The sequence below is a fragment of the Arachis ipaensis genome, chromosome B5 (genome assembly GCF_059453495.1).
Source record: "Arachis ipaensis isolate K30076 ecotype BB chromosome B5, ASM5945349v1, whole genome shotgun sequence".
Lineage (NCBI taxonomy): Eukaryota > Viridiplantae > Streptophyta > Magnoliopsida > Fabales > Fabaceae > Arachis > Arachis ipaensis.
In genome coordinates, this window is record NC_142440.1 from 156,572,479 (window position 1) to 156,597,640 (window position 25,162).

The 25,162-nt window shown below is 32.3% G+C and overlaps 1 protein-coding gene across 1 annotated transcript; it reads left to right on the top strand.

Moving 5' to 3' along the window:
* Positions 1–19,291: 19,291 nt before the first annotated feature.
* On the top strand, positions 19,292–23,683 carry LOC107641494 (Protein kinase superfamily protein). The gene is made up of 4 exons (XM_088488765.1): positions 19,292–20,444; positions 20,904–21,320; positions 21,395–21,442; positions 22,181–23,683. Exons 1-4 carry the CDS (start codon positions 19,292–19,294, stop codon positions 23,662–23,664), a joined length of 3,102 nt encoding a protein of 1,033 aa, XP_088344891.1. The 3' UTR covers positions 23,665–23,683.
* The last annotated feature ends 1,479 nt before the right edge of the window (positions 23,684–25,162 follow it).

Here is a 25,162-nt window from a genome sequence, read left to right on the forward strand (position 1 = left end):
CCAGTGGAGGAGGGAGCTGTTCCAGTGGGAGTTGGATCTGGTAAGACAACTTCATGAGACCTTGCAGTCAGCCAAGCCAACAAATGAAAGAGAGGACACGGTGACATGGAAATTTGATAACACAGGGGTTTATTCAACGAGCTCCTTTACACAGATGATACAGGCGAAAGCCCTTCCGGCTGAAATTACAAGCTATAGCTTCACTCGTGCCATATGGAAAGGGTTCGTCCCTCCAAGGATTGAGCTCTTGTCTTGGTTTGTGCTGGTTGGAAGGATGAATACTAAGGATCGCCTGTGTAGACTACGTGTTCTTGATCAAAATGACAACCAGTGTGTGCTATGTTTTAAGGCTGAGGAAACTGTGTTCCACCTGTTTCTTGGTTGTGATATCACGTGGCAGGTGTGGTGTGCTTGGCTGCATGCATTTGGAAGGAGTTGGTGCCCCCTGGTAATCTCAAGGACCACTTCGAAAGCTGGATAAGCATGGCAATATGGAAGATTGAGAGAAATAGGTGGTTCATTGGGTTCTTTGCTGTTGTATGGACAATCTGGCTAGAGAGGAATAGCAGGCTGTTTCAAAATCACGTATCCAGTTTGCGGGATATTATAAACAAGTCATTTGCGTTTGCTGAGGAATGGATTGGAGGTGAACCCTTTGGATGTTGACACCATGTAGTAGATAAATAGGAGTTGTTTTGTACTTCATATTTTCAGAACCTTTAGCATCTTTCTTTGCTCCACTCTGTTGTGTTGAGCTCCCTTTAATTCAAAAAAAAAAAAGAGATTTTATAAAATGCGAAAATTCATACAAACTCATCAAGAGACTCTTGTTAGATTATATTTGTTTATATGTTTTTTTTATTAATTTAAATTTTTGTTAAAAAAGATTTCATGATATAAATGAAAAACAAATTTTTTTCGATCTTTAAGTTGAAGTATTCGACCATAAATGAGAAGCAAAATTCAAGAACTCAACGAAAATAAATACGATGAGCTAACAAATTAAACAACATCCAAAACAAAAGAAAACACAAACCAACACATTCAAACATGTAAAACAGAACAACATCCTTCTTAACCAAGAAGACAAAACCAAAAGAACAAACCACACCAAAAGATATAAAATAAAGCACCAGATCAAAATTAACTATAAAACATGTCATTGAGCTCCTCAAATGTTGAACTTCATGCACTCCACCATATGAAAAGCTTTTAGATTCTAATTTTTTGCCGCTCTCCGCCTTCTTCTACGACCTTTTAGATTCTAAAAATTCTAATTTTTATAATTTTTTTTTTATTTTCTGTTCTCATTCTTCTATATTACTTTCATCGTTTGTCTCTGATGAGTCATTCTTTTTCTCTTTTTTCTTTCCTTTTTTTTTATTCTTGCGTTGTTCCCTTATTTGATTTAGAATTTTTTCTTATTGGATTTGTGTCTGCTACCCTATAGTAGACTTACCTTAAAAAATGGCCAAAAATTTAAATATTTCATTATCAAAATTTTAGTTTTATGCACAGTTATATATACATGATTTATTATAGTGTTTTAAAAATATTGTAATATAAATATATAATTTTTATTTAAAAAATTTATTAAATAAAAAATATATTATCCTCATATTGCATTGAAGTTCAATTTGATCACTAACTAAGTATATTTCAATTTTGTCATGATTAATCATGATTGACGCAATTAACCCCTCTACTCTATACCTTTGGTATGGTGCTAGAGTTAACCCGCCTCGGCAGTTAGGTTCCTAACTGTCTAGCTTTCTTTTTTTCTTATGTCATATTCTATGGATTTTTTTTTTTTTTTTTTTGCTAAAAAGAAAAGAATGTATGCAAATTTTTAGAAATGTGACGGATAGGAGAACAGTGTTTTAGAATTGGCAATTCCGTGCCTAGTAGAACTACTGTTTCAACTTTTAACAGATCAGATCGGAGGTTAATAATCTTACTATTTGGGCAGATAATATTTTTTGTTGCTGATGCCATGGTGCCGTAGCTTACGTACCATATATTAGGAGGTGGAGTTCCATAAAATATTGAGGAGGAACAAATAATTAATTTTAGAATAAAATTAAATTAAATTAAAATTTGTGTATAATTTATATCAAACAATTAAAATTTAGGTGCACTATTGTCCCTTTTTTTACTATATAAGGTTCTGTGCCTCTCTATATATTATAGGAAGAGTTTTAAGTATACCGAGAATATCGGTATTCTAGTTGTTTTAACCGTTGATCTGAATTATAAAAAATATATATAATATATATTAATTAAAACTAACAGTTAAAACAACTGGAACACCGGTATTACTAGTACACTTGAAATTTTTCCTATATTATATTCAATTAAACATGGTACCTATATATATTACCATTACGATTTTGAAAATTACATAAATTTTATACAAATTTAATTTTGCATATGTATGTTTGATATGTGAATTTATTAGTTTTACTTTTAGTTATCATAAATAATAGGCTAAAGATATAATTATTTATATATTTTTTTATTAATTTACATTTTTTAAAGAGATAATTTCATGACAGATAATTTTTGTCATTTTAGGAGATAAATATGATAATCACAATCTCCTATACTAAATGACAAGGATTATAAGAGTAGAAAAAGGAATTATAAGGGTTAAAAGAGGTATTTTTATAACCTATTAAAAATTTTATAGCTTGATTTCATAAGTTTGAAAAAATATTAATTTGCTATCACGTTTTACACGGTTTAAAATTAAAAGTCTAATAATTATTATAAATATAAAACAAGTTTTATCATTTAAGCTTGTTCTTAGAATAAGTTAGATATACTAAATTAATTTCTATTGCTTGCTACATCTAATTTAATTTTCAAGTTGTACTTTTTATAAGTTTATTTAACTTGGAAAGTGGTTGCCATTAAGTGATTCATGGATATAGAGGTGCCTATATATTGATATCCCGGAGATTTCAAGGGGGGGGGGGGGGGGGGGATGCTAAATTTAGGAACTCATTGCACTACATTAGAGTGGACATGCATTCCACTTGCCTTGTATAATAATTTATTATCCTTTTTTTTTTAAAGCATTAATCATTTTATTGCACTGGCCAAAATGAATAAGCTACAATAATATAGGTGATCTAGTATGTCTTGTTTCCACCCTTTTATTATTCTATTACTAACAAATTCATTCTCGCACCACCTTTCTTAAAATTTGAAACGTTTTTTAGTTTTTGGCTATATTGAATTTGAGCATAATAGCAATAGTCTATGATCAAATGCAAAATTCTCAAGGTGTGTAATTATAGTCGTATCATATAAAATAGTACCAGAATGTGATGCTAAAGAAAAAAAAATTAAATTGTAGTCTCTGTTCTGAGTAGTAATAGAAGAAGAGAAGGAAATTAAAAATTCAGAAGGAAACTAGAGAGAAAATGATGAATATTTGGTAATTGAATTGAATAAATATTCATGACAATATAAGGAATGTTGTACACTATTTATAGTTACAAAAAAATTAATTAAATTCTTCTAACAGAATTTCACTACTCTTCTAACAAAATTCTACTATACTACTAATGCTAACCAACGTGTTTATAGTTGCACAATTCTAATAGAATTCATCTGCATTTCATTTTATTTTATCAACACCAATTTTATTTAACCCCCGCAAGCTGAAAGTACATAGTTTATGTAGATTAAGTAATTGCAACTTGGACAAAAGGTAAGCAAAAGGTCCGGGGGCTAGGGGTTGAGTAAAAATGTCAACAGGCTGATCAGAAGAAGCAATGCATTTTAAATTTGTACACCCTCTTTAAACTTATTTCGAGCAACATAATAGTCTACTTCCACATGCTTGATTCTCTCATGAAAAACTGGATTTGATATAATGTACAAGGTAGACTTATTGTCATAGTAAATGTCCACGGGCAAAGGAGGATGAATATGAAATTTATGCAGTAATTTCAGTGGCAAAAGAAACTCACAAGTGCCATTGGCCAAGGCACGATATTCTACTTCAGAGGATAATTGAGAGACGTGACTTGTTTCTTGCTCTTCCAAGATATCAGTGTGGAATCAAGGAAGAAACAATAACCAGTTATAGATTTCCTTGTGTCTTTAACAAGCTCCCCAATCTGAATCACTAAATCCTGAGAGGGTGAAAGAATTCTGAGAAGAGAAAAAAAATCCAGCAGGTGGAGATTGTTTGAGATACCGAATCATACGATAAGCAGCCTTCAAGTGCATATCAGTCGGACATTTCATGAATTGAGACAGGCATCCAACTGAATAACTCAATTCAGGTATAGTATTTGTCAAGTAAAGCAGCCTTTCAACCAGTCTATGATATACTGAAGCATCAGATAGAGGTGTCTCTTGGTCCCCAAACAATGAAGTAGTATATTTCATGGGTGTTGTTGCCGGTTTCGCACCCAACAAACCACATCATTGATCAAATCCAGCGCATACTTCCTTTGATAGAGAGCAATTCCATCTTTGCTCCTTGCTACCTTTATCACAATAAAGAATTTCAAAATTCCAAGATCCTTGATTTTAAACCTGCTGTCCAAGAAGCTTTTAATATAATTGATTTTATCCGTGTCATTCCCAGCCAGAACAAGATCATCAACATAGACAAGGATAGTTGTGAATGTCATTAGAACAGACTTGGTGAACAAAGAATGATCATTCTCTGATTGATGAAATCCCAATTCTGCGAGAGTAGCAGACAGATTAATATTCCATTGGCGGCTTGCTTGCTTCAAGCCATACAATGACCTATTAAGCTTGCATACCAAACTTGGGTCCAAACACTTTAATCCCTTAGGCAGCTTCATATAAACATCTTTATGAAGATCCCCATGAAAAAAGGTTGTATTTATATCAAGTTGATGTAGTTACCAACCTTTGACAGTAACCACTGCGAGAAGCACTCTCACAGTGCTCATCTTCACTACCGGGATAAAGGTATCAATGTAATTCACACCTGGAATTTGTGTGAATTCTTATGCAACTAGCCTGGCTTTATGTCTCTCAATAGTGCCGTCAGGATTGAATGTACGAAAAATCCATTTGCAGCCAATTGCATTCTTGCCAGGAGACAAGGCTATAATGGTCCAAGTCTTATTTAATTCAAGAGCTTCCAATTTTGTATTAATAGCCTTGCTCCAACAATCATGCATGACAGCCTCAAAGTAATGTCTCGGATCAAAGTGATTCATGAGTGTAAGAGTGTAGGCCAGGTGTTTAAGGGAAAAAGATGAATATGACAAATGGTGGGATGTAAGATACTTACTTGTTGAGGATGGAGCAACAGCGTGCTTGGAATCTTTATGTAAATTTACTGCAAAGCATTGATAGTCTCGTAAATAGGAGGGTTGGTTTCTTGTCCGTGTTGATCTTCTCGGCTCAATAACATTAGCAGGATTTGGAACTTCAATGGCAGAACTAGAATGAGATGCGTTAGGTGAAACCACATTGTCAGAATCATGATGATTGTAAAAATGAGATGGTGATGCACTATCTCTGATATGTATAAATCATGCAAGGGTGAATTGATTTTAGAAAAGGATGCAAGTGTGAAGGTTTGAAGTGGACCATCAGAAGCTGTAGTTGATGCAGTAGGTAAAACAGATTCAGAATGGTCCAAATCATGCAAGATAAGAAAAGGATCCATTTGTGAATGAGAACCAGAATCAGTGTTTTGTTCAATTGGTGAAAGTGTTGAATTATCAAAGACAATTTTAGTGGACAAATATAGTTTAAAAGGTAGAATCAATTCATACAACTCAGTATTTCAAGGGAGAAAGATTTTCCTAGTTTTTAAATCCAGGAGTATACTCCCTTTGGTTCCAGGCTTATAGCCCAAGAAATCACACTTTTTAGACTTTGAAACTGATTTCTAAAGTGTGCATGCGAAGGTTAAACAACCAAACACCTTTAAATGCATTAAATCTGGTTTTGAACTAAACAATGCTTTATAAGGAGTTTGATTTTTTAGAGTAGCACTAGGTAATCTATTCATGATGTGTACTGAATATTGTACTGCATATTGCCAGAAACATTTGGGTACATTTGAGTGAAAAAGAAGTGCTCGTGCTATATTCAATGTGTTGATATTTCCTTTCCACAACATCATTTTTGTTGTGGAGTCTCAACACAAGAGGTTTCATGGATGATTCCTTTTGAAAGGTAATAAGAATCCATTTTAAATTCAAGACCATTGTCACTTCGAATTCGTTTAACATTTTTACCAAATTGAGTTTGAACTAATTGAATGAAATCCTAAATCAATTTCCTAATTTCTGATTTTAATTTCATGCAGTATGTCCATGTGAATCTAGTTTTATCCTCTATAATGGTAAGAAAATATTTGTGTCCAGATGTGGAAATAATTGAAAGTGGTTCCCATATATCCATATGTAGCAAATCAAATATATTTTCTGACTTTGTATTACTAATAGCAAATGGAAGCTCTTTTGTCTTGCATAATGGCAAGAATCACAGACATGAGAAGAATTAATGCATTCCATGCATGGAAATTATTGTTTTAATGTAATCATCTTAGTATGAGGCAAATGGCCTTATCTAGAATGCCAAAAAAATCCTAAATCCTGATTTTGCTGTATACTAATTAAGGTACATAAAGCTTTAACAGAGGGACAGAACAATTGTTGAGGTGTTGCTTCAATCACATAAAGATCACCAATGACTTTAGCTTATCCAATCATCCTCAAAGATAGAAGCTCTTGTATCTCACAAGAAGAATTAGTGAATCTGGATTCACAATGAAATGATTTTTGTAAGTTTTGAAATAGAAATCAAATTATATTGAAGTGAGATATAAAAAAAACATTGGTAAGGTTCAAATTTGCTGTCAATTGCACAGTTCCACAACTGTTTGTAATTGTTTTCGATCCATCAGGTATATTTACTAAAACTGGTTTAATATGCATAAAAGTTTTAAAAAATTTTTGGATGAAGCAAGCATGATCAGTGGTACCACTATCAAGAATCCAAGAGTTTGCAGAAAAACATGATGTACTAAGAATGTATCTACCTTTTGATTGAGTTAAGGTGGTAGAAGAAGTGATGTGGTTGACATTACTTGAAGCTGTGATGGATGATTGCTGCAATAAAGCCATTAAGGTATCCCTTTGATCTTGAGTTGGAGTGAGATGAACTTCATTATTCCTTTCCTCATGACCAGAATGAGCCATATCAACACCTGGATTTTTAATTTCACCTTCAGTGTTAATATGATTAGCTGATTTTCTATTTTCAGTATGCTAGAAATCCATTTTTTGTAGCAATTGTCAATTAAATGTCCAATTCGGTTACAGTAGGTATATTGCTTAGATATATAACCTTTGCCAAAGGTTTTCTGAGAGTTACTGCCTTTTCCTGTAGTAGAATTGGACTTTCCTTTCTCTTTTCCTTTGTAAAAAGTAGACTGAGTTCCTCCCGAGAATTGCTGCACATCAAAACTATTTGCTACAATTTTGTTGTCCAACATATCAGTAGATAGTTGTCGTGCCTGCTTTGTTAGCATAGCCAAAATAGTGTCTGTATTTGGAAGAGGTCTCAACAACATGATCTGAGACCTCACACCAGCATACTGCTTGTTTAATCCTCTCAGAAATTTTACAACATATCCTTCTGAAGCATATTCTCTAACAACTTTCAATCCATAATTACAATTACCTGAGCAAGATATACAACTAGGAATGGCTCTAAGACTTTGAAATTCTTCCCAAATTGACTTTAATTGTGCAAAATAGGAAGTAATAGAGAGATAACCTTGTTTAGCAGCATAAAATTCTTCTTTCAAAGCAGCAACTCTGAAAACATTACCATGAGAGTATCGATTCTTCAAGTCTTTCCATAAATCCGCAGCTGAAATGATCCACGTGACACTCTTTGCAACTTCTGGACTAAGAGACAGATTAATACAGAAAACGAGAAAATTGTTTCATCGATCCCACACTTCATACTTCAGTTCATGTTCCGCTGGTTTGATTATTGATCCATCAAGGAACTTTACTTTGTTCTTATATCTGAGAGCTCTCCACATATCATGAGACCACTGATAATAATTCTGAGGTGTGAGTTGGAGATGAATGAGTGTTGTTCCTGGACTTTCTATTGGATTCAAGAAATAAGGACTCAAAAGATCTGATATGAGCATCGCTTTAGGTGACTTGTTGAATTGTGCTTGAAACTGAGAGAATTGCTCTGTGAACGTTGTAAAACTTTCAAAATCCACAGCAGCTTCAGATCCATCGTTTGGATTCGAGCTTTTTTCGTCATTGTTTCTCATGGATTCAGCAAGCTCTGATACCATATAAAATGGTACCAGAATGTGATGCTAAAGAAAATTGAATTGCAGTATCTGCTTTGAGTAGCACCTGAAGAAGAGAAGGAAGAATTGAGAAGGGAAGGAGAGAGAGAATGATGAATATTCAGTGATTGATATGAATGAACATTCATGACAGTATAAGGAATGGTATACACTATTTATAGTTATAAAAAGAAAAAAAATTAAATAATCGAATTCCTCTAACATAATTTCATTACTCCTCCTCTAACAGAATTCCACTACACCATTAATACTAACCAACGTGTCTAGCTGTATAATTCATCTACATTTCATTTTAATTTATCAGCATCAGTATTTATTTTATATCATATAATAGCAATGGTCTATGATCAAATGCAAAGTCCTCAAGGTATGTGATTATAGCGATATCATATTTTTGTTGGAGCATGGTTGTGATTAATCCACTGTCAATTCTCTTTGACTAATCCTTTTTTATAGTTTCTATTTTACCACATAAATTTATCTCCCACATAACCCATATCTATGAGACCTCCTCTATTGATGAAATTGTAGAATTGCTGAATCGATTGAGTAGTCTTATCTCTATTACCTTCCTTTTCATTTGCTGGAAGTATGACGTTAAAATCACCTATGATCAGATACTTATTACCCATGTTGCGTATTAAATTAAGTAGAGCTTCATAATATTCATTTCTATGGTATTCTGCGCTATACATGTAGCACCTAGAACTTCTCATATAATCTGTTTTTCTTGATCTAATACTGTGAACTGAATATAAAACTCATCGATGCTCTTTACTTTAACATCAGTACTGTTTTTCATGCTAAGACTAGTCCACCAGCTAATCCTCTTAGTTCTACACAATACACATCATTATAGACACATTCCTTTAACTTTCTCTCCACAAACGAGGTTTGATTTCTCGTTTTGCAAGGAAAAATCTCATCGGGGGTGTAGAATTTTCTAATCTCTTGTACGTTGTAAATTAATAGGAATTTTTTCAAACCCCGATAGTTCCACATGAGCATCTTCATGGCTCGTGAGGTGCCTTTTGCGAGTAGACACCTTCTTCCCATTCATCATTAAAACTCACAATCATTCTTAGTCTTTTCCCTTAAACTCCATATCTCCCTGTTTCTTTTTTGTTTCAGTTATCCGTAGCAACTTCTCTGTGCTACCATTTTTTCTTGCTAATTGTTTGAACTTTCTTCTTTTTTTACGTTCGCTTCCTTTACTAATCTCACCACTACCCACACTAAACAAACTCAACTCATTTGTCCCCTCTCACTCCTTTCCTCCATTTCCATACTTCTCTGTGGTTGAAAGTGAAGGATAGTTTGATGTAATGAATGTTTAAAATTGGTGTGTATTTTGGTTTGTGTTTAAATGGTAGTTACTATTTTCATATTGGGTTGAGTGTTTTGATGAAAGGTTATTGTTGGGTGTTAAGGATAATGGGTATTTTGGATATTGTTTGGTTGGTTCTATGGTGGGGTAAAGTGCTTTGAGTTTGGTTGATGTTGCTAATTTAAGACTGAGAGCTGCGAAAAGCTTTTTAGTAAGCTAACTAGGGTTTTTTTTTTTTTCATTGTATATGCGTTTTCTCCTTTCATTCCTCCATGGTTAAGATTATAATTCTCCTTATTTTTACCGTCTCTCCATCCAATTTGGTCTGCTTTTAGATTTTTCCTCCATTTTATCTCCATTTGATATTTTTGTGTTGACTCTTCTAGGTATTTACTACAATTTCTTGATGCATGGCCTATGAATCTACAGTAAATGCAGTATTGGCCTAGTCTTTCATATTGTAGAGAAATCTCAGAAACATATTTGTTGGGACTAGCTATTTTCACTACACTACTTCCGATAGATAGCAGCGGTTTTTAACAGCCATAGAATAGATAGTAGCGGTTCCCAAACCGCTCCAAGATAGGGTGCAACAAAACCCTTAGTGGCGGATTTTAGGAACCACTAGAATAACCGTTGCTAATAAATATTTTGCCGCGGATTGATTTTGCATCAGTTTAAACCGCTGCCAAAAATGAAGATAGGCCGACTTATCATTCACGGCGGTTATTAACCGCCACAAAATTTCAACGGCTATGATAAATTATTTCTATTTTAGCGGCAGATTCGTAACTACCGCCAAATGATATATTCCCGTTTTTTTTAAGCTGAATTTTTTTATATATAATCAATTCTTTAGTTCCTTTTACGTTGTGTCATTAAGTGTGTTGCTTTAATTTAATAAAATAAATAACAATCAATCAAACTAAAAAACAAAAAGCAGAACAAAAATATATACGCAAAAGACAATATATATAACTTGATAGTTTGTCGAAGGGTTTTTGTTATATCAAGGTTAACTCTAACCTTAATTATTCTATCCTATCTTCCTTTCATCACACACCTACCAACATCAATTATTTCTCCCAATCTTTCACCAATCTTTTTTGGCCGTCTCCTTATTTTGCAGTATTTAGGTATATTCTACATTTGTACTTAAACTAAAATTCTGGTATAATCTCCTTCCTCAATTTTGTCTAAGGGCTCCATCTCTTCATGTATATCATGAATTGTTTGAAGAGCCATGGAGAACTCTGTTCCACTCTGATCACATCAGCCTCTTTACCAGAAAATAATTGAAAAATATTATCCCCGTCCGTCTTAATTCTGAACCCTTCAAGTTGGTTCCAGATCGCATTGAAGGTTGCCTCTATGATTCTTATGTTAAAACTTCTATCTGCCATTAATTTGCCAATGAGACTCCTTAAGCAATTAACCACACCCGATCGGATGTCCTCCTCCTCTAAAACCTCTACTTTCTCCTTGTCATTACTAAATACTTCATGATTTTGATTAAAATTCCTATTTCGATTCCCCTGAACCTCCCGTTCCTCCATACTTTTGTTTTTAAATGATACACTGTTGTTGAAAATTTCGCTTTCTCACTCAAAATTTGGCGACTCTCGCTAAAATTCGGATGCTCTCGCACACAATGACGAAAAATGACACTAAACCCTAGTAGCTAGGGTACACTTATATAATATAAATTTATTATTCTTCTTGCAGCATTAAAATTTACTTATATGATATGATACTTCAAACAACCCATGCACGCATTGTGCATCAAGTAGTGCACGCCAAAAATATATACATTTTCATGTCATATAGGTAGTAGTACTTCAAAATTGTTTGTAAAACACAAGATAGAGTTAGTTAGCGAGAGCTGAAGATAGACATAAAGATATAATAACGTCGTGTTTATATTACTAATAATCTTTAATATTTATACATGATGAGACAAAAAAAATTAAAATAAAAGCACTCTATTTCTATGTTAGCTATGAATAAATTAAGTGAATTATGTACTGTCAATATTATCTATATGTATTTTTGTCTCATTGTAATCAATTTATTTCTAAATAGTAACATAGGGACCATAATAGAGAGAGGCTAAAGTCTCAATTGCAGTTTCTGTTTGTGTATATGTGTTGGCGATGGTGTGCTAATTAAATGTGTATATATTAGTTCTAGCGGGGTGCACCGACCTGCACCTTTTTATTAAGACTCAATTAATTTAACTTTTTCTTTCATTCTTTTAATTTTTCATGGAATATACTAATGCAAATAATATATATATATAATTTATATTAGTATATTCTATAAAAAATTAAAGAAATAAGAGAGAACGTTAAATTAATTGAATCTTAATAAGAAGGTACAAATTGGTAGAGCTAGACCATATATATATATATATATATATATATATAAAAGAAAATAATGCACATAATAATTGACTTAAAAAGCTAAGGTTTGTAAAGTGTGCTCCCTTAAGAAGAAACACATCATAATTGATCTATATGGTTGAATTGAATTATTCTGAGTTCAATAAAATTTGAACGTTATTAACTTCAAAAGAAAAAAAAAAAAAGCGCACAATATAATATTTTTGTAGTTTATAGCATGTTAATCCTCCACACATAATATAATATAAAAAAAAATTGTGGCAGAAGTGTTGCTTCATCATAAGTTAGCTAGATGTGTTACTTTAAAGATGGTTTTTACAAAAAGGATTTTTAATGTTAGAATCTTTTTGAAGCTTCTAATTTTACAATTTAAGATTATATTCATAAAATTTGTAATACTTAACCATGAGAGTAACTTAATAATGATAATAATTTAATATCATCATTTAGAGTGTAAATATTTATAGGTGAGTGGTCTAATAATATTAAATTAAATAAATTCTGATATTATATTAAAATTAAGATTGAGTGAGCCTAATTTAATTCTAAAAATTAATTTATAAAGTGAGAAATATCTCACACTTATAAAATATATAAAAACCTTACTTTTAATAGATATGAAACTTATTATAATAATATGCTATTATAAGTCCAATACTTTTAATTATCATCTTACGGCAAAAAAATTTTGATATAGAAACAAAATAAGTGATATATTTTAACATGGCAATTTTTTGTGTTTTTTAAAATTGTGGGAGTACACAAATCGGACTCTCCGATTTGTGTTGAAAAAGTTGACAAAAATTCAGAGTACACAAATCGGAGGGTCCGATTTGTGTTAAAAAATTGAAAAAACTCAGAGTACACAACTCGGACCATGCGAGTTCTTTGGTCATGAAATTTTGCTTCACAAATCGCATGGTCCGATTTACAGCTGATGGAATTTGAATCTGAAACATGGAATTCGGACCCTCCGTTTTGTTTGTTATGGGTAATTTTTTTTTTCATTGTGAGGAACACAACTCGTAGGGTTCGAGTTCTGCTTCTTCTGAGCCCACAACGAGGTGAAGCACCCCTCCTCCCCATACGCGACTTCAACACTTCTTTTGGTTCCATATTCAAATTAAAAACGTCTCATCTTACAATGAGTGCAATATAAATAATAATAATAAAAAAAAATCCCTGCATGCTAAACTGGAATTCAAGTTGTTGGCAAACAAGCCCCACATAGGCCCAAAAAAAGGGGAAAGTATCCTTGTGCTTGATATGAGAGAATACACACAACAAATTAAAGGAATACACAGAACATATAGTCCTCCTTGTAATCTTAGACTCATTTTAGATGATAAATAATGTAGAGGAATTTATAATTTCTATTTTGTAATTTTTCTTGCCTTTGGGCTTTAAGCCTCATGTGTTTACAAAAAAAAGAATATGTTCATAAAATCTGAAACTTTTGCCTACATGCAAATCATGATGGAAAATTTTCTAATGTATCACAAAAAATTACAAGAATAATTAAGAGAGCATAAATCACTACTCTAGACTCACCAAATATATATATACACCTACTAATAAATTAAACTCTTACTCTTGTACGAACAAGAACAAGAATGTTGGTGTGATTATAGAAATACACTACGGTCTCATCACAATTATGCAAAGGAAAAAGTTTAGTAACAAAAAATTTTCAGCCATAATTAATCAAAATTTATATAATTTACTTCATTTATATTATTTAATAACAGTTTTATTTTTTATTTCACTCTCTTATAATTTTACTTATCATATTCTTATCAATTCTATTTATTAATGATATTAATTATAATATCATATTCTTTACTATTAGGCATTCTTGTAATCAATACTTAATATTCCTTTTATAATTTAATTTTTATATTTAAGAATAAATTAAATATTAATAATAATAATAATAATGAACGGTAATGATAATATACATTAATTGAGTTAATTACACTTGATTCTTTGTTTCCCTTAAGGCATTTAATATCAATTAATGAAAATACGAAAAAATCATTAATTCTTTGTTTCCGTTAAGGTATTTACTTGTACTTGATTCTTTGTAATACCTTCTATTAATTTAATTATGATCATTCAAAAATCATGACTATAATACCATTGCAAGCAGAATAGTGTACAAGTTAAGAAATTTTACAAAAAGTCGCGTTTATCGTTGCAAATAGTATGGCATTTGAATTCGACTTTAATAGTAGAAGATACTGATGAAGAATTTGAACAACAGACGGACTCACCCGACGAGGTTGTTGCCAGTCAACCAATTCTCGAGAATATGAAAAACCACACTAGCTTTGATGAGGTATGGTAATAAACTGATCTTTTTTTTTTGTGCTTTTATGTGCATTTATAATTATATTGTATACTAACTAAGTTCATACACATAACATTCATACGTACATATACATAACATCCATAATTACATACAACTAACATCTAAAAATTAAATTCATGTTTATTAGATATTACATCCATACACATTATTTTTTAGTTATTGCATATGTAAATATAAAGTTAACACAGATGTTTTTTAAATTTTATCATAATTGAATTTAAAAAATATCAAATTCTTAAATTAATTTATTCAATTGATAAATTTACACATAACATCTATAAATTCATACACATAACATCCATAATTTCATGTTAATAACATCCATAATTTGTATTCATAATATTTATAATTTCATACCTATAATGTTTATAATTAATAAATTTTTATAATTAATATTATCAAATTTTAAACTATACGTCTTATTGTATTTTTTAAATTATCTCAAATGTGTACTAATAGGCCATGATTTTAATCATTTTGATATTTTTATTTAATATTCATATATATGCTTATTTATTGATTTTAATATGACGAGTTAATAATTATTTTTTAAAAAATTATATTTTATATTTTATATTTTATTTTTTAATAGTTTATATGTAAAATATAAGTTGTATAGTAGAAGTTGTTAAAACTTTTTAATTTAATTTCCATAATTTTTGTAGAGAATTATTGCATTTTAATGTATAATAATGTGATTGAGAGATGTTAGGAATTTGATTTGGAAAAAACTGAAATTAATTTTGAAAAGAACATTAATGACTCCAAACATGTACTAAAATAGTAGGTGATAAGGAGATGTATGTCACTTGCTTATCAAGAGAATAGAAATTTTTATGTAATATTTCTATATTGTAATTATTTTTTGGCTAGCTAGCATCAGCCTTATGCAAATAAGAAGAGTTATATAAAAACATTAATGATGACGGCATATATAAAAATTGTAGCATGTAAGATGGGCTTTTTTTTTTTTTAATTATATCATGAGTGAATGAGGTACTCAACTTATGACTTGATAAAAAAAATTTATTATTATTAAAAAATATCTGAGTTAAAGAAAAAACTGTGATATGAAAAACTTCTGCAATGTGATTAGGGGGTGACAATGGGTAGGATAGGGTAGGGCTTGGATCCAATCCTAACTCTACCCGTGGGTTGAGATTTTTATATAAACTCAACCCTATCCTATTCACGGGTTGGGAATATCCCAACACTAATTCTACCCGCTCTTAACCCGCGGCTACCCGACCCTATCTGCGGGTTACAAAAAATACACAACATTATTATATAACTTGATGATAATTTAAAATAGAACTTATTTTTATGTAAAAAAATATTAAATTATCAATTAATGATTTTCTTTTAATGGTTAAGGATCTTTTGCATTTAGTGAGAGGTCTTTAATTTAACATCCACTTAAAACATATTTTTATATAAGTATATAACATAAACATATATAGAGTGCGGGTTGATCGGGTAGGGTTGATGCTCAACCCGCACTCAACCCGACCCGTACGAGAATCCTACCCGCACTATACCCTATCCGTTGCGAATCGGGTTAGCAACCCTACCCGATCGGATGGAATCGGATTAGGTACCCATGGGTATGGTACATATTGCCACCCCTAAATGTGATCATGATTGTATTTTCAAAAATAATTATTATCGTTATGATAAAACCTAATAACCGGCCTAATCATAGAAATAATTACACTATTTATTAGTACGTACTTTTGACCAAGTCTACTATATGACGATAAGTTTTTTTGAAACAGAAGAAATTTAATTTCGTATGAAAACAACACCAAACTTATAAATGATTATTAGTTGCTATGCAATTTCTCTCAAACCCTCTTTTGGGTAAAAAAAAAAAAAAAATTACTGCCATAAAAATACTCCATGTTTTTTATGCCCTATGGTCTTTATTAGTTATTAGAGCAATGCTTGTTAAAAAATGCAAATTCTCTTAAAAAATATTTAACTCATCAATCATTTTATCTAATACAAGGAATTAGGCGGAAATTATTTTTGATATTGGGGTGGAAATGGAGTTTTTTAGGATTATAGATGGATAAGGATGTTATTCTTAAATGTGAAACTTTTTTGTTTAAAATGTGGAAATCAGACTCTCCGATTTGTTTGGGAATAAAAATTGGACCCTCCGATTTTTGATTTTTTTTAAAAAAAATTAAAACAAACAAATTGGACCCTCCGATTTGATATTAACAAAATTTTAAAAACTAACTTACAAAATAATCGAACAGTCCGATTACTGAATCTCATATCAAAATAAAAATACATGTACCACCAACAGAATTGTATTACACACATTCATCTTTCGTAGTAAAATTTTTTAGCCGGAATTAGGTGGTACATAAATACTTTAGCTATATATCTTCTTGATCACAAGATTTGATTATGGGGTTATATTATTATTTTCTAATGCTAGATAGGCCCCTATGCTCCCCCTTGGTACTTTTATCTAGCATCATTGATAACATACCTATCCTAATTCAACACATACTTTATTTTTGTAGAAACTAGAAAAATAAAAGGTCAGCTCCTGCACTAATTGAATGAACACATATACTTATTTATTCTTTCTGTTTATCTACGGAAATTGAAAAAAGAATATATAACTCATGAGTTAAAATGCAAGAAAAAAAAAACATCAAATATAAATTCATATATATGTATTTTAATTTACCAAGCAGGGTGAAGCTGTTACTCATCATCATAATATAACGAGGAAATTAAAGAGGAGACCAAAATGATACCAAAAATGGACAAAGGAAGCAGCACTTGCTTGCAAATTAAGAAAAACCTAAAAGTAGAAATGAGGCAGAAAACTTGCCAAGGCCAACAAAAATAGATGAGAAGATAAAGCATAGAAAAAAATGATAGTTAAGAAAATAAATTTCCCAATTCTACTTATTGGATGTGGTACGAGTTGATACACTCTTTTATTATTCCACTTGGTATGTATGTCATCTATTCATTATTAGTTCATATATATTATATTTTTTGAAAATAACAAATATTATTGACATTTATGTAAAAATACGATTGTTATTAATTAATTGTGTATTTCAATTATTTTTAATTAATAAAATAAAAATATATATTTAATTGTTAAAAAAATACTAGTGTATTTATTATAAAAGATATAATTATAATATGTTTGATATTTTTTTATTGGTTGAAAAATACTTATGTTTTATATATGTAAAAAGGAGGATCCATTTGCATAAGTTAAAAAGAATTCGTATAAATAGTAAATATTATTAATTAATATATTTAACCAATAAAAATATAGATTTAAATTATTTTTAAGTGTTGCTGCTTTTTTTATAACTAAAAAAAATGAAATGAGTACATAATTAATGAGAACAGATTATATTAAAAGAAAAAAAAGGAATTAATGATGTGAGGAGAGATCCAAAAAAAATGTTATAATAATAAGGGAAGTCTGGTTTTAGAGCAGAGGCATGAATAATTTCGAAGAGTCTCCATCTCTGAAAGAAGGTCCAAAAAACAATCAAACACAACCAACACCATTTCCAAACCATCTTTGATCTTTCCCCAACACAAAAACACACACTCTCAGTTCTTCACTCCCTCACTCTGCGCGGGAACTTCTGTCTTTTTCTCTTTCTCTTTTCTATTATTCATTTCTTAAATTCCCAAACAACATAATCAGTTAAGCACACATATACATACAGCATTAAATGAACTATTTTATTAATAAAATTTCTAAACGTGTTTGTTAAAAATATAAAAAAAAATGATGCAATAAAATGAATTTTAATACATTTAGTAAAAAAAATTATTCTTATAATTTTAACAAGTTTCTTTAATATAGATTATGAATAAAAAATGATAAATAAGTAATTGAATTTTTATTTATTGCTAAAATAATGAAATTATTTATTAAATTCAATTAATTATAAATAAAATTTTTATAAAAAGAAAATATATAAACTTGGCAGGAAGAGTTTTTTTACAAAAGTTAAAAGTTTATTAATAATTAAATTTAATAAAAGTTTAATTATTTTTATTATAAAAAATTAAGAAGCTATAATAAAATTGAAGGAAGATGTGTTAAAATTGTTTAGAGCCGCGTTTTTCAGAAGCAGTACAATCATGACACCCCTCTCTAATCATGCACTTACACCTCTCTCTCTCTCTATATCTCTTTTCACTTTTTCTTCTGTTTCTGCCTCTTCCCAACTTGTCAATATGACACATCAAAGAGCAAAATAACAACGGTGCTGGTGCCTTCATTCAAATTAATTAATTAAAAACAATAAATGAAGTTGCAAGAAAAACAATAATTAAAATAATAATAATAAGAAGAAAAAGAAATTAAAACAAAGTGAAGAGTCTCATTCAGGGCAGTTCCCACACACTCTCTTGACTTTTTAGTATTTTCTCCTTTCTGTTGCTACTTTTCATCGTTTCGGATGTTTGCTTTTGCTTGCTGTGATCCTCTTCTCTTTGTGACTTTCCCTTTTCAAGATCATGCCACCAATAACAATAACAACATCAACATTTTACATTTACATTTTACCCCCATTCAAAACCCTTTTCAGACAAACAACAATTGCTATCACAACTACAAGTACAAAACCTCTTCCCTCAATCAAATCAATAACCCACACTTCATTTCCATTCTACCTAGCTAGTTCAACTCCAACAATGCTTCCTCCTTCTTCTTCTTCTGGTTCCTTCCTCATCTAATTCTCTTCCTCCATTCCATTCCATTCCATTCTCCCAAGAAAAAAAACAAAGACTTGTTTTTTTTTTAATTTTTTAGCTGGGCCCATTTGACTATAATGGGTGACAAGGGAGACTCATCCAAGAAACAACCACAACAATCTCACCACCCTAAACAGCAGCAGCAGCAACAGCAGCAGCAGCAGCAGATTTCATCTTCTCCAAAATCCCTACCACAAGCTTCTGCTGAGGAACCAATATCAGAAACAAGGACAATCCATCACCAACAGCAACAGTCACCAGTTGTTGTTGTGAGTGGAGCAACTCCATTCATCTCATCAAGCCCTCTCTATGTCTCAAGTGGTGCAAGTTCTTCACCCTTTGAGCAGCAACAATTTGAGGCACTGAATGTTACCTCAAAGAGGCCAAGGTATACTGGACAATGGAAGCTTCTTCCATCACCATCCTCACAGCAGCATCAGAAACAAATGGCGGCCATGCTCCCAAGCGAATCAAGCCCTTCACCATCAGCAAATCCACCACAACCCTTACAAACATATGCTGCTGCTGCAGCAGCAGCGGCTGCATCATCTTCATCAGACACAGCATCATCTCCAAGTCACTCACCTATGCCTTTGCTCTCAGGTGGTTCTGGCCATGAAGGGAGCAAGCCAACATCAGAAGGAGAACAACCACCACAGCAACTTCATCACCAGCAACTAAGAAAAGGGAAGTATGTGAGTCCAGTTTGGAAGCCTAATGAGATGCTATGGCTTGCAAGGGCATGGAAAGCACAGTACCAAGGTGGTGGCTCTGAAGGTTCATCTTCAAGAACAGAACAACAGCAAGAATTGGGAGGAATGAGTAGAGGGAAAACTAGGGCTGACAAAGATAGAGAAGTAGCTGAGTTTCTTCAGAGGCATGGGGTCAGCAGAGATGCTAAGACAGCAGGGACCAAATGGGATAACATGTTAGGTGAATTCAGGAAAGTGTATGAATGGGAGAGAGGTGGTGAGAGAGAACAAGTTGGAAAGAGCTACTTTAGGCTCTCACCATATGAGAGGAAGCTTCATAGGTTGCCAGCTTCCTTTGATGAGGAGGTTTTTGAGGAGCTTTCACAGTTCATGGGGTCCAGAATGAGGTCCTCCTCTCATGGTGGCGGCAGAGGTGTAGATGATGGTAGGACAGCATCACATGCTGCTGTTGCTACAGTGAGACCTCTGCCACTGCCTCCACCTAGGCCTTACAAGGATGATGATCTTCCTCTCTCAGGTTTGCACAGTAAAAAGCTATCAAAAATTAAATCTTCTTTGTATTATTGAAATGGGAAACGAAAATATATGTTCATAACAATAATAATAATAATAACAACAATAATAATAATAATGATGATAAAAATAATAATAATAAAATGAACTTTCAATGCAGCAGTTGAATAATTCTCCCAAGGTTTTCTTTCTGTTCTACTATTTATTTTTTTTGTTTAATTTTTGTTCCCTTTTATGGAATGAACAGTGGTTTAGGAATACTTACAAACAGTTGAAGGGCACGTAATATTCACTGTGATTCTCTGACTGCTACAACCACCACTACTGTTCTTTCTTCTCATCCTTCTAGAAAAGAATGTGTGCTTTTACAAGGGGATTTTGTTTGGAAGATGATGAAAACGAAAGCAAAGTTTTAAACTTTCTAACAACCCATATCTCACTTTGTGTCATTCTTCTTTTGCAGCCAGGACAACAAAGCAATTGGGTGGTAATGAAGCTTTCTTTCATGGTCCCAACAGAGGTAGCTTATTAGGGTTGGACCCTCATCAGCATAATTTATTGGACATTCAAGGGACTTCGTCTTCTTCATCTTCCAGAGAGCTGAGAAGAATTGGGAAGATAAGGATGACATGGGAGGAATGTGTGAGCCTTTGGGCTGAAGAAGGTGAAGTTCATAGAGGGAGAGTGAGGGTTCAAGCTTCAAGCTTTTTGAATGCTGATGAACTCACTTACTTCGATGAATCCATGGTTCCATGTCTCATGGAGTCCTTCGAAGATGGTCCCCTAAGAGGTTATTCGGTTGATAGATTTGTTTCGGGTCAGCAAGTCAAAGTTTTTGGGAGAAGAAAATCGTCTTCTGCTTCATCACCTCCTTCTTCTGGTAATTAACAACCTTAATAACTAATCATTTTGATTTGTTCTATGATGTTTCAATAATGCATCATCAACATACAGGTTTTAACGAAAGACTTCAATTTCCATCCAAATCACCTTCCATAAGATGTGAGTTTTTTTTTTTTTATTTTAGTATATACTTTTTGTTTTTGACCCTATTTCTTTTCATTAGTCTTTCTAATTTCTCATTTGATGTGATGATGAACAACTGGGACAAGAAAACCTTTTTTTTTGGGATAAGTTTATTATTCTTTAAAAAATGTTTTGTAATATTCATTTCTAAATACATTCTTTTTTAATTATTAATTATTGTTCAATTGAGTATTTCATATCTCTTATATTTTCTCTAACTAAAAGTATATTCAATATATACAGTAAAAAGGATATAGAGGACACACATGCATGTTATTCTTTTACATTCAAAATAGTTTACATTCAAAATCTTGATGAAGTTTTTTTACTTATTCTAGTCTATTATTGAATGAGAAATCAGAAGTCTATGTAAGTTTTGTGAACCTGTGTCATATCTTCTCTTTTTGTAAATAAAATGAATTTAATTAAAAAATCAAATAAAAAAAATATAAACTAGTTCTAAAAAAACAAAATGTACATTTAAACATGCACTAAAAGGTAGGATAAGTATATTTTTCTCAAAATTTATAGTAACAGATTGAATATTGAAATTGAAGATGGAATTGATGATGCATCAGCATAACACAATCCTATTTAGATAAGTACAATAAGTGATTGACTTAACATGCACTTATAGTATGTATTCCATTAAGGTAGAGAGTATATATATAGAGAGAGAATAATAGTTGAATATGGTTTGGGTTGGTGATGCAGCAGCGAATACTACAACAACAGTAGAGTTTAGGGACCCAAGTGAATACTACATGGAATGTTTGCAACAGAGAATAATGTCATCACTACAACAACACTCACTTCCAACCTTATTCGAATTGAAACGCTACTTGCAAGAGCCACCTCCACAAGACTTACGCTTCCCACTCCGTAAACAGGTTTACGACGACTTACCACCTTCCAAAGACCTCTTCTTCACTCCTTCAACTCACCCGCCTTTCTTGGATTCTAGAACCTTCCTCTACGACGTCGTTTCCCCTCTCATCAGATCCAACAACCCTACCATTCTCCCATCTTCTAGAGACTCCTTCATTCCCCTTTGGGACCATTGCATTAACTCAATTCTTTCCTTCTTCTGTAACCAAGATTTCATTCTAATCAGAAAGCCAACACATACTACTTCTACTGCATTGCAAGATCAATGGCCCAACGTTACTGGTTTCGTTAACAACTATTGCTTATGGCGAGGGGAAGAAACCGATCAACTACGAGAGGGACAACAAGATCCGTCTTCCACCATTGTTGAGAAGCTTCTGTGGACCTACGCGGATCTACCTTACATTCTCGGCTACTACGCCATTGGAACCAAGGTAACACTCTGCGCGCTAAGTAGGTCAACGCAATCAGACCAAGGAGAAACGAGAATCGTACGAACGGATCTACAACAACTTAACCTAACTACACCTACAGAACGAATCAAAGCTTTGGTTCCGTGTTTCAGAATCGCTACACTGTTACCGTTACTGAGCAAGATCTGTAACAACAGCAAGGGACTCGGGATCTTCACGTACAGCGATTTCGAGAGATTTGACCACGGAAACGGCGTCGTAACGGAGATGACGCCGAACACATGCACTAGAATGTTCTCCGATAAGAGAAAATGGCTGGCGGCGAAGGAGGTTTACGAGATCTTGAAACACCGAATCCCTCACGCGGAGACTCTGGTTCAGTGTTGCGAAAACGACATGAGTTTAGTGTTCAAGCCGAGAGGTTGCAGAACGAAGCCTTCAAACTGCGAGGAGTTAGTTGAGGCGTTGAAGTGCGTGACGAAAGCGCTGGTGGCGCTGCACGACTTGTCGTTTATGCATAGGGATTTGGGATGGGAGAAAGTGATGAGGAGGAGTGATAGTAGGGAGAGGGAGAGTGAGTGGTTTGTGTGTGGGTTTGAGGAGGCGAGTGGGGCTCCGGAGCTGAACAGGCGCGTGAGAGTTGGGAGGGAGGGGGAGTGGGCGCCGGAAATGGAAAGAGGTTTGCATTCCGTTAAAGTTGATGTGTGGGGGGTTGGGTGGTTGATAAGGACCTGCGGTTTGGTGGTTCCCAAAATGGTGAAGGAGTTGGAGAGGATGTGTATGGAGAATAATCCCGAGCATCGCCCTACGGCGGCTGACTGTTATCACCACCTGCTTCAGCTTCAGTCGTCTCTCTCTCACCACCAACCGCCTCCTCCTGCCGCTCATTTGATGTGATTCGTTCATTTTCACTCATCAACTCACTTCTATTCTTCTTTGTTATTATGCATCTATTTTTCATTGTTTTTTCTTCTTCTTTTTTTTAAACATTAGGATAGTTTGTGTTTTATTTTTTAAAAATAATAATATCATTTTTATTCATTTTTAATGATGCATGATTTTTCGGATTATTTAATAATCTATTGCGGTTCTTCATTATTTTTTACAATTAATTTTTACTTTATTTTATATATATGTAGTCGCTAGAATTAGCCCATAATAGTTGTGCTTTTCATTGCATAATTTTAGTTAAGTTATTAATGTTAAATTATATGATATTTGATAGTTCAATTTATATAGATGTATATAATACATCTTTGTATTGATGCTGTTTTATTAATTTTAAATTATATATTATAATATTTTTATAAGTTCTTAAATTTTTTATTTATGTTGTACAAATGTAAGGTAACTTAATTTGTTTTATCTTATCATTAATTGAGCTTAATTGTGAGGCCAGCCATCCAAGTCTCAACCCACATAATCATTTGTGTACTTCAATAAGAATAAAGAGTGTCATAATTTATTGTGTGATAATACAAATTTGAATTTTTTTTATTACTATTATATATACACTCATGAAAAGGTTATGAATTTTGAGAGTCCAAGCTAAGTTTTACAAATACTCTATAATGATAGCATTTTCATCTATGTGTAAAATAGTGTTCTATTCACATTGATAAACTTTACCCACCCATCATCATAAGAATAATTCCTTTTAGAGATGATTTCTTCTGCTTTTATATTTTGTAGTTATTAATTTAGGTAACTGCCTATTATAGTTGCTACTTGCTAATTAAAATTTTCAGAGAGAAATTATTTCTTATAAATTCTTTTGTTGACTTATTAATTCTTCATTTATATAAAAAGAGACATATTAGACTATACTGTTTATAAAGCTTCTTAATAATCTTCCTATGATAGTATGATGTGAATATTTTCATTCAAACATTACTTTCCCTGTGTGAAGAATAGATGATTAATATAAAAAAATAGAATATTTACTAATATATACTTTCTGCTGCCATTAAATCAGAAAAATCATATTTTTCATCCCTTTAAAATTTAACAAATAATTAATAAGAACTATTAAGAAAAAGTTTAAATTATCCTGATCAAATGTAAGGAAGTGATAACTGATAACCATGGTAGTTGTTGGATTGCAGTTTCTAACAAGTCAGGGTTTTGTGTACTTTTTTTGGCATTGGGGTGTGAGAATGTAAAAAACAAGGTTTAAGAGCCTTAATAAATTAAATTATTTATTCTTTATAATTTGAGAGTGTTATTGATTGATACCTTGTGAAGATGGGGATGGTAGAGAGGTATAATTAATGGCGTAGGGGCTGGAGAGAGAGGAGATGAGACATTGGAGGCTGGAATTGGCGGCTGTTGCTGCTGCTGCGTGCTGTGATGAGTGTTTCATTCATCAAATCAAAATCCTCGAATTGCAAACACT